This window comes from Salmo salar, chromosome ssa17 (genome assembly GCF_905237065.1).
Source record: "Salmo salar chromosome ssa17, Ssal_v3.1, whole genome shotgun sequence".
Lineage (NCBI taxonomy): Eukaryota > Metazoa > Chordata > Actinopteri > Salmoniformes > Salmonidae > Salmo > Salmo salar.
The window spans coordinates 71,864,596-71,878,014 of record NC_059458.1 but is presented as its reverse complement, the minus strand read 5'-3'; the positions used below and the strand labels follow the sequence as shown (position 1 = coordinate 71,878,014).

General features: G+C 46.3%; 1 protein-coding gene across 2 annotated transcripts in view; it reads right to left on the bottom strand.

Annotated features, from left to right (window-relative positions):
- Nucleotides 1–13,419, bottom strand: part of LOC106576477 (plexin-A4) — a 643,097-nt gene that overhangs the window by 205,046 nt on the left and 424,632 nt on the right. For both annotated transcript variants that reach the window (XM_045700071.1, XM_045700072.1), the window contains exon 5: nt 9,879–9,979. In XM_045700071.1, the coding sequence (XP_045556027.1) occupies nt 9,879–9,979 (101 nt within the window). The remainder of the gene's footprint in view (nt 1–9,878; nt 9,980–13,419) is intronic.

The window sequence follows — 13,419 nt, the reverse complement described above, 5'->3', positions numbered from 1 at the left end:
GAAGGAGAGGAGAAGAGATTAATATAATCTATGGTGAGATACTGAAGGAGAGGAGAAGAGATTAATATAATCTATGGTGAGATACTGAAGGAGAGGGGAAGAGATTAATATAATCTATGGTGAGATACTGAAGGAGAGGGGAAGAGATTAATAGAATCTATGGTGAGACACTGAAGGAGAGGAGAAGAGATTAATATAATCTATGGTGAGATACTGAAGGAGAGGAGAAGAGATTAATATAATCTATGGTGAGATACTGAAGGAGAGGAGAAGAGATTAATATAATCTATGGTGAGACACTGAAGGAGAGGGGAAGAGATTAATAGAATCTATGGTGAGACACTGAAGGAGAGGAGAAGAGATTAATAGAATCTATGGTGAGACACTGAAGGAGAGGAGAAGAGATTAATAGAATCTATGGTGAGACACTGAAGGAGAGGGGAAGAGATTAATAGAATCTATGGTGAGACACTGAAGGAGAGGAGAAGAGATTAATAGAATCTATGGTGAGACACTGAAGGAGAGGAGAAGAGATTAATAGAATCTATGGTGAGACACTGAAGGAGAGGAGAAGAGATTAATAGAATCTATGGTGAGACACTGAAGGAGAGGAGAAGAGATTAATAGAATCTATGGTGAGACACTGAAGGAGAGGAGAAGAGATTAATAGAATCTATGGTGAGACACTGAAGGAGAGGAGAAGAGATTAATAGAATCTATGGTGAGACACTGAAGGAGAGGGGAAGAGATTAATATAATCTATGGTGAGACACTGAAGGAGAGGAGAAGAGATTAATAGAATCTATGGTGAGACACTGAAGGAGAGGAGAAGAGATTAATAGAATCTATGGTGAGACACTGAAGGAGAGGAGAAGAGATTAATAGAATCTATGGTGAGATACTGAAGGAGAGGAGAAGACATTAATAGAATCTATGGTGAGATACTGAAGGAGAGGAGAAGAGATTAATAGAATCTATGGTGAGATACTGAAGGAGAGGAGAAGAGATTAATAGAATCTATGGTGAGACACTGAAGGAGAGGAAAAGAGATTAATAGAATCTATGGTGAGATACTGAAGGAGAGGGGAAGAGATTAATAGAATCTATGGTGAGACACTGAAGGAGAGGGGAAGAGATGACACAAACAAGGTCTCACTTCGTGACTTTGCCTTTGACCTCCAGTGGTGGAGCAACACAGACACACCAAGGCTGTGTCCTCTGTCTGCTAATGCACTCTCCACCCCTGAGACGTCAACCAGACACACACACGCACACACACACACACACACACACACACACACACACACACACACACACACACACACACACACACACACCACACCACTTTACCAGCCCCTCCTTTCTTTCCCTCTGTCACTAGCTCTCTCTGCGTCACTCTTTCCTCACTTACTAGCAGTGTTCTCTGATTTTGGCAATTCAATTTCAATTCAAGGGGCTTTATTGGCATGGGAAACATATGTTAACATTGCCAAAGCAAGTGAAATAGATAATAAACAAAAGTTAAATAAACAATAGAAATTTACAGTGAACAAGTTCCAAAAGAATAAAGACATTTCAGATGTCATAGCAAATCAAATCTTATTTGTCACATACACATGGTTAGCAGATGTTAATGAGAGTGTAGCGAAATGCTTGTGCTTCTAGTTCCGACCATGCAGTAATATCTAACAAGTAATCTACCAATTCCACAACAACTACCTTATACACACACAAGTGTAAAGGAATGAATAAGAATATGTACATACAAATATATATGGATGAGTGATGGCCCAACGGCATAGGCAAGATGCAGTAGATGGTATAGAGTACAGTATATACATATGAGATGAGTAGTGTATGTAAACATGATATAAAGTGGCATAGTTTAAAGTGACTAGCGATACATTTATTACATCCAATTTTTAATTATTAAAGTGGCTAGAGATGAGTCAGTATGTTGGCAGCAGCCACTCAATGTTAGTGATGGCTGTTTAACAGTCTGATGGCCTTGAGATAGAAGCTGTTTTTCAGTGTCTTGGTCCCAGCTTTGATGCAGCTGTACTGACCTCGCCTTCTGGATGATAGCGGGGTGAACAGGCAGTGGCTCGGGTGGTTGTTGTCCTTGATGATCTTTTTGGCCTTCCTGTGACATCGGGTGGTGTAGGTGTCATGGAGGGCCGGTAGTTTGCCCCCGGTGATGCGTTGTGCAGACCTCACTACCCTCTGGAGAGCCTTACGGTTATGGGCGGAGCAGTTGCCATACCAGGCGGTGATAAAGCCCGACAGGATGCTCTCGGTTGTGCATCTGTAAAAGTTTGTGAGTGTTTTTGGTGACAAGCCACATTTCTTCAGCCTCCTGAGGTTGAAGAGGCGCTGCTGCGCCTTCTTCACCACGCTGTCTATGTGGGTGGACAATTTCAGTTTGTCTGTGATGTATACGCCCTGGAAAATAAAACGTTCCACCTTCTCCACTACTGTCCCGTCAATGTTTTTAGGGGGATGCTCCCTCTGCTGTTGCCTGAAGTCCACGATCATCTCCTTTGTTTTGTTGACATTGTGTGTGAGGTTATTTTCCTGACACCACCCTCCGAGGGCCCTCACCTCCTCCCTGTAGGCCGTCTCGTCGTTGTTGGTAATCAAGCCTACCACTGTAGTGTCGTCTGCAAACTTGATGATTGAGTTGGAGGCGTGCATGGTCACGCAGTCATGGGTGAACAGGGAGTACAGGAGAGGGCTGAGAACACACCCTTGTGGGGCCCCAGTGTTGAGGATCAGTGGGGTGGAGATGTTGTTTCCTACCCTCACCACCTGGGGGTGGCACGTCAGGAAGTCCAGGACCCAGTTGCACAGGGTGGGGTCGAGATCCAGGGTTTGGAGGGTACTATGGTGTTAAATGGTGAGCTGTAGTTAATGAACAGCATTCTTACATAGGTATTCCTCTTGTCCAGATGGGTGATTGCGATTGCGTCTTCTGTGGACCTAGTGGGGCGGTAAGCAAATTGGAGTGGGTCTAGGGTGTCAGGTAGGGTGGAGGTGATATTGTCCTTGACTAGTCTCTCAAAGCACTTCATGATGACGGAAGTGAGTGCTACGGGGCGGTAGTCATTTAGCTCAGTTACCTTAGCTTTCTTGGGAACAGAAACAATGGTGGCCCTCTTGAAGCATGTGGGAACAGCAGACTGGGATAAGAATTGATTGAGTATGTCTGTAAAAACACACCAGCCAGCTGGTCTGCGCATGCTCTGAGGACGCGGCTAGGGATACCGCCTGGGCCGGCAGCCTTGCGAGGGTTAACACGCTTAAATGTTTTAGTCACGTTGGCTGCAGTGAAGGAGAGTCCTCAGGTTTTGGTAGCGGGCCGTGTCGGTGGCATTGTATTGTCCTCAAAGCGAGCAAAGAAGTTGTTTAGTTTGTCTGGGAGCAAAGACATCATGGTCTGTAACGGGGCTGGTTTTCTTTTTGTAGTCCTTGATTGACTGTAGACCCTGCCATATACCTCTCCTGTCTGAGCTGTTGAATTGCGACTCTACTTTGTCTCTATACTGACGCTTAGCTTGTTTGATTGCCTTGTGGAGGGAATAGCTACTCTGTTTGTATTCGGTCATGTTTCCGGTCGCTTTTGTCATGACTCCTACCGTAGGTAGCTCCCCCCTCCTGTTCGGGTGGCGCTCGGCGGTCGTCGTCGCCGGCCTACTAGCTGCCACTAATTCCCTTTCCCCCTTTCCGTTTATTGTGTGCACCTGTTTTTGGTTTGGGCTGATTAGCCGGGCTATTTTAGCCAGGAGGCCCGCCTGCTCTGTGTGCGGGATTATTTGATTGTTGTATAGCTTGTGAATGCACGCTCATTGTATTTTGAGGTGCGAGTGCGTATTTTGCGCCTACCTGTTCTGTCCCATGTGTTTGGGCACTTTGGTTTTTGTGTGCGCTCTAGTTCGCTGTTGGGGCGGCTTGTGTTTTGCCGTTGTGTGTTTAATAAATAACACTACCCTTCATTCTCTGCTTCCTGCTCCTGACTCTGCACCCACTACGCCCAAGCGTTACAGCTTTGCCCTGATTAAAAGCTGTGGTTCGCGCTATCAGTTTTACGCGAATGCTGCCATCAATCCACGGTTTCTGGTTGGGGAAGGTTTTAATAGTCGCTGTGGGTACAACATCACCGATGCACTTGCTAATAAACTCGCTCACCGAATCAGCGTGTACATCAATGTTGTTGTCCGACGCTATGCGGAACATATCCCAGTCCATGTAATCGAAGCAATCTTGAAGAGTGGAATCCGATTGGTCGGACCAGCGTTGAACATACCTGAGCAGGGGCGTTTCCTGTTTTAGTTTCTGTCTATAGGCTGGGAGCAACAAAATGGAGTCGTGGTCAGATTTTCCGAAAGGAGGGTGGGGGAGGACTTTGTATGCGTCGAGGAAGTTAGAATAACAATGATCCAGGGTTTTGCCAGCCTGGGTCGCGCATTCGATATGCTGATAAAATTTAGGGAGCCTTGTTTTCAGATTAGCCTTTTTAAATCCACAGCTACAATAAATGCAGCCTCAGGATATGTGGTTTCTAGTTTACTTAGAGTAGAGTCCAATGAAGTTCTTTCAGGGCCGTCGATGTGTCTACTTGGGGGGGGATATACACGACTGTGATTATAATCGAAGAGAATTCTCTTGGTAGATAATGCGGTCGGCATTTGATTGTAAGGAATTCTAGGTCAGGTGAACAAAATGACTTGAGTTCCTGTATGTTGCTATGATCACACCACATCTCGTTAATCATAAGGCATACACCCCCGCCCTTCTTCTTACCAGGGAGATGTTTGTTTCTGTCGGCGCAATGCATGAAGAAACTAGGTGGCTGTACCGACTCTGATAATGTATCCCGAGTGAGCCATGTTTCCGTGTGTAACGCCCTGGCCATAGAGAGGGGTTTTTTGTTCTTTATTTTGGTTAGGCCAGGGTGTTACATTGGGTGGGCGTTCTATGTTCCTTTTTCTATGTTTTGGTATTTCTTTGTTTTGGGCCGTGTGTGTGGCTCCCAATCAGGCACAGCTGAAGCTCGTTGTTGCTGATTGGGAGTCACACATAAGGAGCATGTTTTTCCTTTGGGTTTTGTGGGTAATTGTTTCTGTTTTGAGTATTTTCCTAACAGGACTGTTTGCTGTCGTTTTTGTTCATTTTGTAGTGTTCTCTTGTTTTTTGAATTAAAATTCTAATGATGAACACATCCTCTGCTGCACCTTGGTTCCCTCTTCCAGACGGCCGTTACACCGTGAAACAAAGAATGTTACAATCTCTGATGTCTCTCTGAAAGGCAACCCTTGCTTGGATTTCGTCTACCTTGTCAAGAGACTTGACATTGGCGAGTAGTATACTCGGGAGCGGTGCCCGATGTGCCCGTCTACAGAGCCTGACCAGAACACCGCTCCATCTGCCCCTTCTGTGACACCGTTGTTTTGGGTCGCCGGCTGGGATCCGATCCATTGTCCTGGGTGGTGGACCAAACAGAGGATCCGCTTCGGGAAAGTCGTATTCCTGGTCGTAATGTTGGTGAGTTGACGTTGCTCTTATATCCAATAGTTCCTCCCGGCTTTATGTAATTAAACTTAAGATTTCCTGGGGTAATAATGTAAGAAATAATACATAAAAAAAACAAAATACTGCATAGTTTCCTAGGAACGCGAAGCGAGGCGGCCATCTCTGTCGGCGCCAGAAGTACATTATGTATATTATGTCTTAATAAAGTTTTGTAAGGATGTGAAAATAGTTAAAGTACAAAAGGGAAAATAAATAAACAGAAATATGGGTTGCATTTACAATTGTGTTTGTTCTTCACTGGTTGCCTTTTTCTTGTGACAACAGGTCAGAAATCTTGCTGCTGTGATTGCACACTGTGGTATTTCACCCAATAGATATGGGAGTTTATCAAAATTGGATTGTTTTCGATTTCTTTCTGGGTCTGTGTAATCTGAGGGAAATACGTGTCTCTAATATGGGCATACATTTGCCAGGAGGTTAGGAAGTGCAGCTCAGTTTCCACCTCATTTTGTGGAGAGTCAGCACATAGCCTGTCTTCTCTTGAGAGCCAGGTCTGCCTACGGTGACCTTTCTCAATAGCAAGGCTATGCTTACTGAATCTGTACATAGTCAAAGATTTACTTAAGTTTGGGTCAGGTATTCTGCCACTGTGTACTCTCTGTTTAGGGCCAAATAACATTCTAGTTTTTTTTTATCTTTTTGTTTTCTTATGATTTGGTTGGGTCTAATTGTGTTGCTGTCCTGGGACTCTGTGGGGTCTGTTTGTGTTTGTGGACAGAGACCCAGGACCAGCTTGCTTAGGGGGCTCTTTTCCAGGTTCATTTCTCTGTAGGTGATGGCTTTGTTATGGAAGGTTGGGAATCGCTTCCTTTTAGGTGATTGTAGAATTTAACGGCTCTTTTCTGGATTTTGATAATTAGTGGGTATCGGGCTAATTCTGCTCTGCATGCATTATTTGGTGTTACCTGTGGTGCTGATGTTTAGACCGAGGTATGTATAGTTTTTTGTGTGTTCTAGGGCAACGGTGTCTAGATGGAATTTGTATTTGTGGTCCTGGCAACTGGACGATTTTGTACCACCATTATTGTTGTCTTACTGAGATTTACTGTCAGGGCCCAGGTCTGACAGAATCTGTACAGAAGCACCCGATCATCTGCAAATAGTAGACATTTGACTTCAGAGTCTAGTAGGGTGAGGCCGGGTGCTGCAGACTGTTCTAGTGCCCTCGCCAATTCGTTGATATATATATAGTTATGTTGAAGAGGGTGGGGCTTAAGCTGCATGGCCCTGTGGAAAGAAATGTGTTTTTTTTTGCCAATTTTAACTGCACACTTGTTGTTTGTGTACATGAATTGTATAATGATGTATGTTTTTCCCCCAACACCACTTTCCATCAATTTGATGGGGTATTGTGTGTAGGCCAGTGATCTAAAAAAATCTCAATTTAATCAATTTAAAATTCAGGCTCTAACACAACAAAATGTGGAAAAAGTCAAGGGGTGTGAGTACTTTCTGAAGGCGCTGTGTATATATACTGAACAAAAATATAAACGCAATATGCAACAATTTCAAAGATTTTACTGAGTTACAGTTCATATGAGGAAATCAATCAATTGAAATAAATTCATTAGGCCCTAATCTATGGATTTCACATGACTGGGAATACAGATATGCATCTGTTGGTCACAGATACCTTAAAAGAAATGGGCATCAGGATCCCAAACCATACCTGCCTATACCATAACCCCACCGCCACCATGGGGCACTCTGTTCACAACATCAGAAAACTACTTGCCGACATGACGCCATACACGTGGTCTGCTGTTTTGAGGCCGGTTGGATGTACTGCCAGATTCTCTAAAATGATGTTGGAGGTGGTTTATGGTAGAGAAATTAACATTAAATAATCTGGTAACAGTTCTGGTGGACATTCCTGCAATCAGCATGCCAATTGCACGCTGTGGCATTTTGTTGTGTGACAAAACTGCACATTTTAGAGTGGCCTTTTATTGTCCCCAGCACAAGGTGCACCTGTGTGATGATCATGCTGTTAATCAGCTTCTTGATATGCCACACCTGCCAGGTGGATGGATTATCTTGGCAGAGGAGAAATGATCACTAGCAGGAATGTAAACAAATATGCTTTTTGTGCGTATGGGAACAACACTTTGCATGTTGCGTTTATATTTTTGTTCAGTGTATATCTCTCTGTCTCTCTTCCAATCTGTTGCTCCCATCCCTGTGCTTTATGGTGTAATGCTTTAGTTCCACTGTGTTTTCTCTGTCACACTAGCTGCAGCTTCTCTGCCCTTCCATGGTCCTCTGTGTGCCAGCAGGGCTGTGTAGGGCTGGAGGTGCTAGGCACACCTGCCTGAGATGTGCTCCACCGATACACAGAGGAGGGGAGTGGAGACACACACACACACACACACACACACACACACACACACACACACCACCCCAGGGCGATCAGCAAGAGCACAAGAATCCAATTTTCAATTTAAAGTGGAGTGGGAAATATACCTGGCCCCTAGGGCCTCTAGCCAGCACTATATCTGACTCCAATACAGTGGAGGGGGGGGGGGGTGGTATGGGGGATTGGCAGCGACACTGTGTATGTGAGAGAGGGTGAGAGACAGAGAGATAGATAGAGAACGTGAGTGAGTCATCGAGTGAGAGAAAGAGAGAGAGAGAGAGCGAGAGAGAGAGAGAGATGAATAGAGTGAGTTAGAGAGGGAGAGAGAGAGAGAGGTAGAGAGAGAGAATGAGAGAGTTAGAGAGAGACTATGTGTGGGCTATCACTATACCCACGTCCACCCTAAGTTCTTCTGGGTTTTCTCCATCCCTCTCTCCCTGTCCTGTCTCCCTCCCTCTCTCCCTGTCCTGTCTCCCTCCCTCTCTCCCTGTCCTGTCTCCCTGTCCTGTCTCCCTCCCTCTCTCCCTGTCCTGTCTCCCTTTCCTGTCTCCCTGTCCTGTCTCCCTCCCTCTCATGTCTCCCTGTCCTGTCTCCCTCCCTCTCTCCTTGTCCTGTCTCCCTGTCATGACTCCCTGTCTCTCTCCCTGTCATGTCTCCCTGTCCTGTCTCCCTGTCATGTCTCCCTGTCCTATCTCCCTCCCTGTCTCCCTGTCTCCCTTTCCTGTCTCCCTGTCCTGTCTCCCTGTTCATGTCTCCCTGTCCTGTCTCCCTGTCCTGTCTCCCTGTCATGTCTCCCTGTCCTGTCTCCCTGTCCTGTCTCCCTGTCCTGTCTCCCTGTCATGTCTCCCTGTCCTGTCTCCCTGTCATGTCTCCCTGTCCTGTCTCCCTGTCATGTCTCCCTGTCCTGTCTCCTCCCTGTCTCCCTGTCTCCCTGTCCTGTCTCCCTGTCCTGTCTCCCTGTCATGTCTCCCTGTCCTGTCTCCCTGTCCTGTCTCCCTGTCATGTCTCCCTGTCATGTCTCCCCTGTCCTGTCTCCCTGTCCTGTCTCCCTGTCATGTCTCCCTGTCCTGTCTCCCTGTCATGTCTCCCTGTCCTGTCTCCCTGTCATGTCTCCCTGTCCTGTCTCCCTGTCATGTCTCCCTGTCCTGTCTCCCTGTCATGTCTCCCTGTCCTGTCTCCCTCCCTGTCTCCCTGTCTCCCTGTCCTGTCTCCCTGTCCTGTCTCCCTGTCATGTCTCCCTGTCCTGTCTCCCTGTCCTGTCTCCCTGTCATGTCTCCCTGTCATGTCTCCCTGTCCTGTCTCCCTGTCCTGTCTCCCTGTCATGTCTCCCTGTCCTGTCTCCCTGTCATGTCTCCCTGTCCTGTCTCCCTGTCATGTCTCCCTGTCCTGTCTCCCTGTCATGTCTCCCTGTCATGTCTCCCTGTCCTGTCTCCCTGTCCTGTCTCCCTGTCATGTCTCCCTGTCCTGTCTCCCTGTCCTGTCTCCCTGTCATGTCTCCCTGTCATGTCTCCCTGTCCTGTCTCCCTGTCCTGTCTCCCTGTCCTGTCTCCCTGTCATGTCTCCCTGTCATGTCTCCCTGTCCTGTCTCCCTGTGTCCATCAGTGCCCTGGCAGTAATCATGGTCTTTGTACTCCCAGAGGAGTCTGGTTTCTGGAAGGTAAATGAGGCCAGGGGTTTTGGTTGGTAATGGATCTGAGGGGGGCTGGCAGCATGCCTATCCCCAGGAACCCTATCTGAGTCTGGGAGTGGCGGTAAGGCCCCTAAGTGCATTGGGCATGGCCCAGGCGTCTCATCCCTACTCAACCCACCCAGCCAAACACAGACCACCTGTCTGTTCATGAGTCACATTTGATCAATACCACTCGACAGCAGTATTGTAGAAAACAGTTCAGAAAACTTCAAACTGATATAAAATGCTTTGTATTGCACTTACATGTTGTGCAGGACACACCAGCCACAGTGAGGGTCTCCTGAGCCCAGACACTCGCTGCAGGTGGAGTACTGGCCACAGGCTTCCACTGGTACCCTCGTCATCTACACAGAGAGAGAGAGATACACACAGTTATAGCCTGGCTTCAGACAGAGAAACAAGGTAGGAGTGAAGGAGAGGAAGTGAGAAAGAGAGAAGGAGGGGAGTATGAGTGAAGGTATGGGTGTTGGGTTATTTAATGATTCATCTTGATCAATTCCACATTCCACCAGGACACAATATCAGGTCACACACAGACAGCTTTCACTCCTCTTCAGTCAATACATATTGGACACATCTCTGGTTTATAGTTAATCACTATGATTTATAACCATGCCAACGCTGACTGGCATTGACTGGCACTGACAGGCATTGGTATTGAGTGCCAGTGCTCTGGGGCAGGGCTGAAACAGATGGGAGAGGTCCACACTGTGCAGAGGGTAGTGCCTCCTTGTCTCCATGGTAACAGCATCGAGCGCTCCCAGTGTCAACTGCGTTTGATTAATGAGCCGTCATTGGAGGATGACCGCTGTCACTCAAATTGGTCGTGGGTGACAGCAGGGAGGGGGGAAGGGGCAGAGAGAGAGAGAAGATCATCACAGGGACATCATGTCCCATCACTATGGGTTTATAGAGAAGGCACTGCTCTTCCTGATATTGGTGTGTGTGTGTCCGTGTATGTGCGTACGCACAGGCAGGTATATCTTTGTGCGTTTGTGTGTATTGGTGTGTGTACAGGTGTGTGTGTGTGTGTGTGTGTTCGTGTGTGTACGTGTATGTGCGTACACAAGGGGATGTATATTTTTGTGTGTGTGTGTATAAACTATACTAACCCCCCTTCCCATTCCAAAAAAGGAAATGACTCTTTCCTGCGCGGTGGAGCATCTCAACATCTAGAAAAGTTAAATCATGCTTTGGTGACATATTCCATACATCAGTGTAGGACATTTACAGCTTTGCTGGAAGTTAACATTTTTCTGTGGATGCATCCAACATTTCTGCCTAAAAAAAATCCACCAAAATACTCTTGCAGATGAGAAACTATGCAATTACCTGGGAAAGGTTTTTGAGGAAAATGGAAGTAGCTCGCCCATGCTAACACTCACAGGGTAACTGCCCTGACATTTAGTAAGTGTAAAGGTTGATGCTATTCATAACGTAGTAAAACGTATCAGAGAACATTATCTCAGATTTTACCCTCGGGTGAGATCAAAGTGGCTTAAAACGGGACGCTTTTTACCATATTTTTAAATGGATATTTTCTATTGTGGAGGAGAGGAGAGAGTGCAGGGTGGAAGAGCAGTCATTTCCTCCAGACAGACTAGGGAGAACCCATCTCTCCTCTCCAGACAGACTAGGGAGAACCCATCTCTCCTCTCCAGACAGACTAGGGAGAACCCATCTCTCCTCTCCAGACAGACTAGGGAGAACCCATCTCTCCTCTCCAGACAGACTAGGGAGAACCCATCTCTCCTCTCCAGACAGACTAGGGAGAACCCATCTCTCCTCTCCAGACAGACTAGGGAGAACCCATCTCTCCTCTCCAGACAGACTAGGGAGAACCCATCTCTCCTCTCCTAACAGACTAGGGAGAACCCATCTCTCCTCTCCTAACAGACTAGGGAGAACCCATCTCTCCTCTCCTAACAGACTAGGGAGAACCCATCTCTAGGGTGCCATTTGAACGCACACTTACACTGTGCCTCTCTCCCTGCATACAGCATTTATCCATATAAAGACTATAACGCAACCCTGAGTGAAATTCTCTAGCTGTATCAGAATGGTGATAAATACCCTGAATGTGTTTCATATCAGGGTGAGATAGAACGAGTACATTGGGTCGTTGAACCACTGTCCTCCATATATTTCTGATAAAGGGGGCAAGGAGAGGGGGCAAGGAGAAGGGGAAGGAGGGAGGTGGGGGCATCTAATATGATCAAATATAACCTGGGCATATAAATGTGTGGTGCTGGGAGGGAGAAATGAGAGTAGTTATGATCTCCACCCTCCTGTTATTCATAGACAGACAGAGAGGAGAGTAGTTATGATCTCCACCCTCCTGTTATTCATAGACAGACAGAGAGGAGAGTAGTTATGATCTCCACCCTCCTGTTATTCATAGACAGACAGAGAGGAGAGTAGTTATGATCTCCACCCTCCTGTTATTCATAGACAGACAGAGAGGAGAGTAGTTATGATCTCCACCCTCCTGTTATTCATAGACAGACAGAGAGGAGAGTAGTTATGATCTCCACAACCCTCCTGTTATTCATACAGACAGAGAGGAGAGTAGTTATGATCTCCACAACCCTCCTGTTATTCATGACAGACAGAGAGGAGAGTAGTTATGATCTCCACCCTCCTGTTATTCATAGACAGACAGAGAGGAGAGTAGTTATGATCTCCACAACCCTCCTGTTATTCATAGACAGACAGAGAGGAGAGTAGTTATGATCTCCACAACCCTCCTGTTATTCATAGACAGACAGAGAGGAGAGTAGTTATGATCTCCACCCTCCTGTTATTCATAGACAGACAGAGAGGAGAGTAGTTATGATCTCCACCCTCCTGTTATTCATAGACAGACAGAGAGGAGAGTAGTTATGATCTCCACCCTCCTGTTATTCATAGACAGACAGAGAGGAGAGTAGTTATGATCTCCACAACCCTCCTGTTATTCATAGACAGACAGAGAGGAGAGTAGTTATGATCTCCACCCTCCTGTTATTCATAGACAGACAGAGAGGAGAGTAGTTATGATCTCCACACCTCCTGTTATTCATAGACAGACAGAGAGGAGAGTAGTTATGATCTCCACCCTCCTGTTATTCATAGACAGACAGAGAGGAGAGTAGTTATGATCTCCACAACCCTCCTGTTATTCATAGACAGACAGAGAGGAGAGTAGTTATGATCTCCACAACCCTCCTGTTATTCATAGACAGACAGAGAGGAGAGTAGTTATGATCTCCACAACCCTCCTGTTATTCATAGACAGACAGAGAGGAGAGATAGTGTGATCTCCACAACCCTCCTGTTATTCATAGACAGACAGAGAGGAGAGTAGTTATGATCTCCACCCTCCTGTTATTCATAGACAGACAGAGAGGAGAGTAGTTATGATCTCCACAACCCTCCTGTTATTCATAGACAGACAGAGAGGAGAGTAGTTATGATCTCCACCCCTCCTGTTATTCATAGACAGACAGAGAGGAGAGTAGTTATGATCTCCACAACCCTCCTGTTATTCATAGACAGACAGAGAGGAGAGTAGTTATGATCTCCACAACCCTCCTGTTATTCATAGACAGACAGAGAGGAGAGTAGTTATGATCTCCACAACCCTCCTGTTATTCATAGACAGACAGAGAGGAGAGTAGTTATGATCTCCACAACCCTCCTGTTATTCATAGACAGACAGAGAGGAGAGTAGTTATGATCTCCACACCCTCCTGTTATTCATAGACAGACAGAGAGGAGAGTAGTTATGATCTCCACCCTCCTG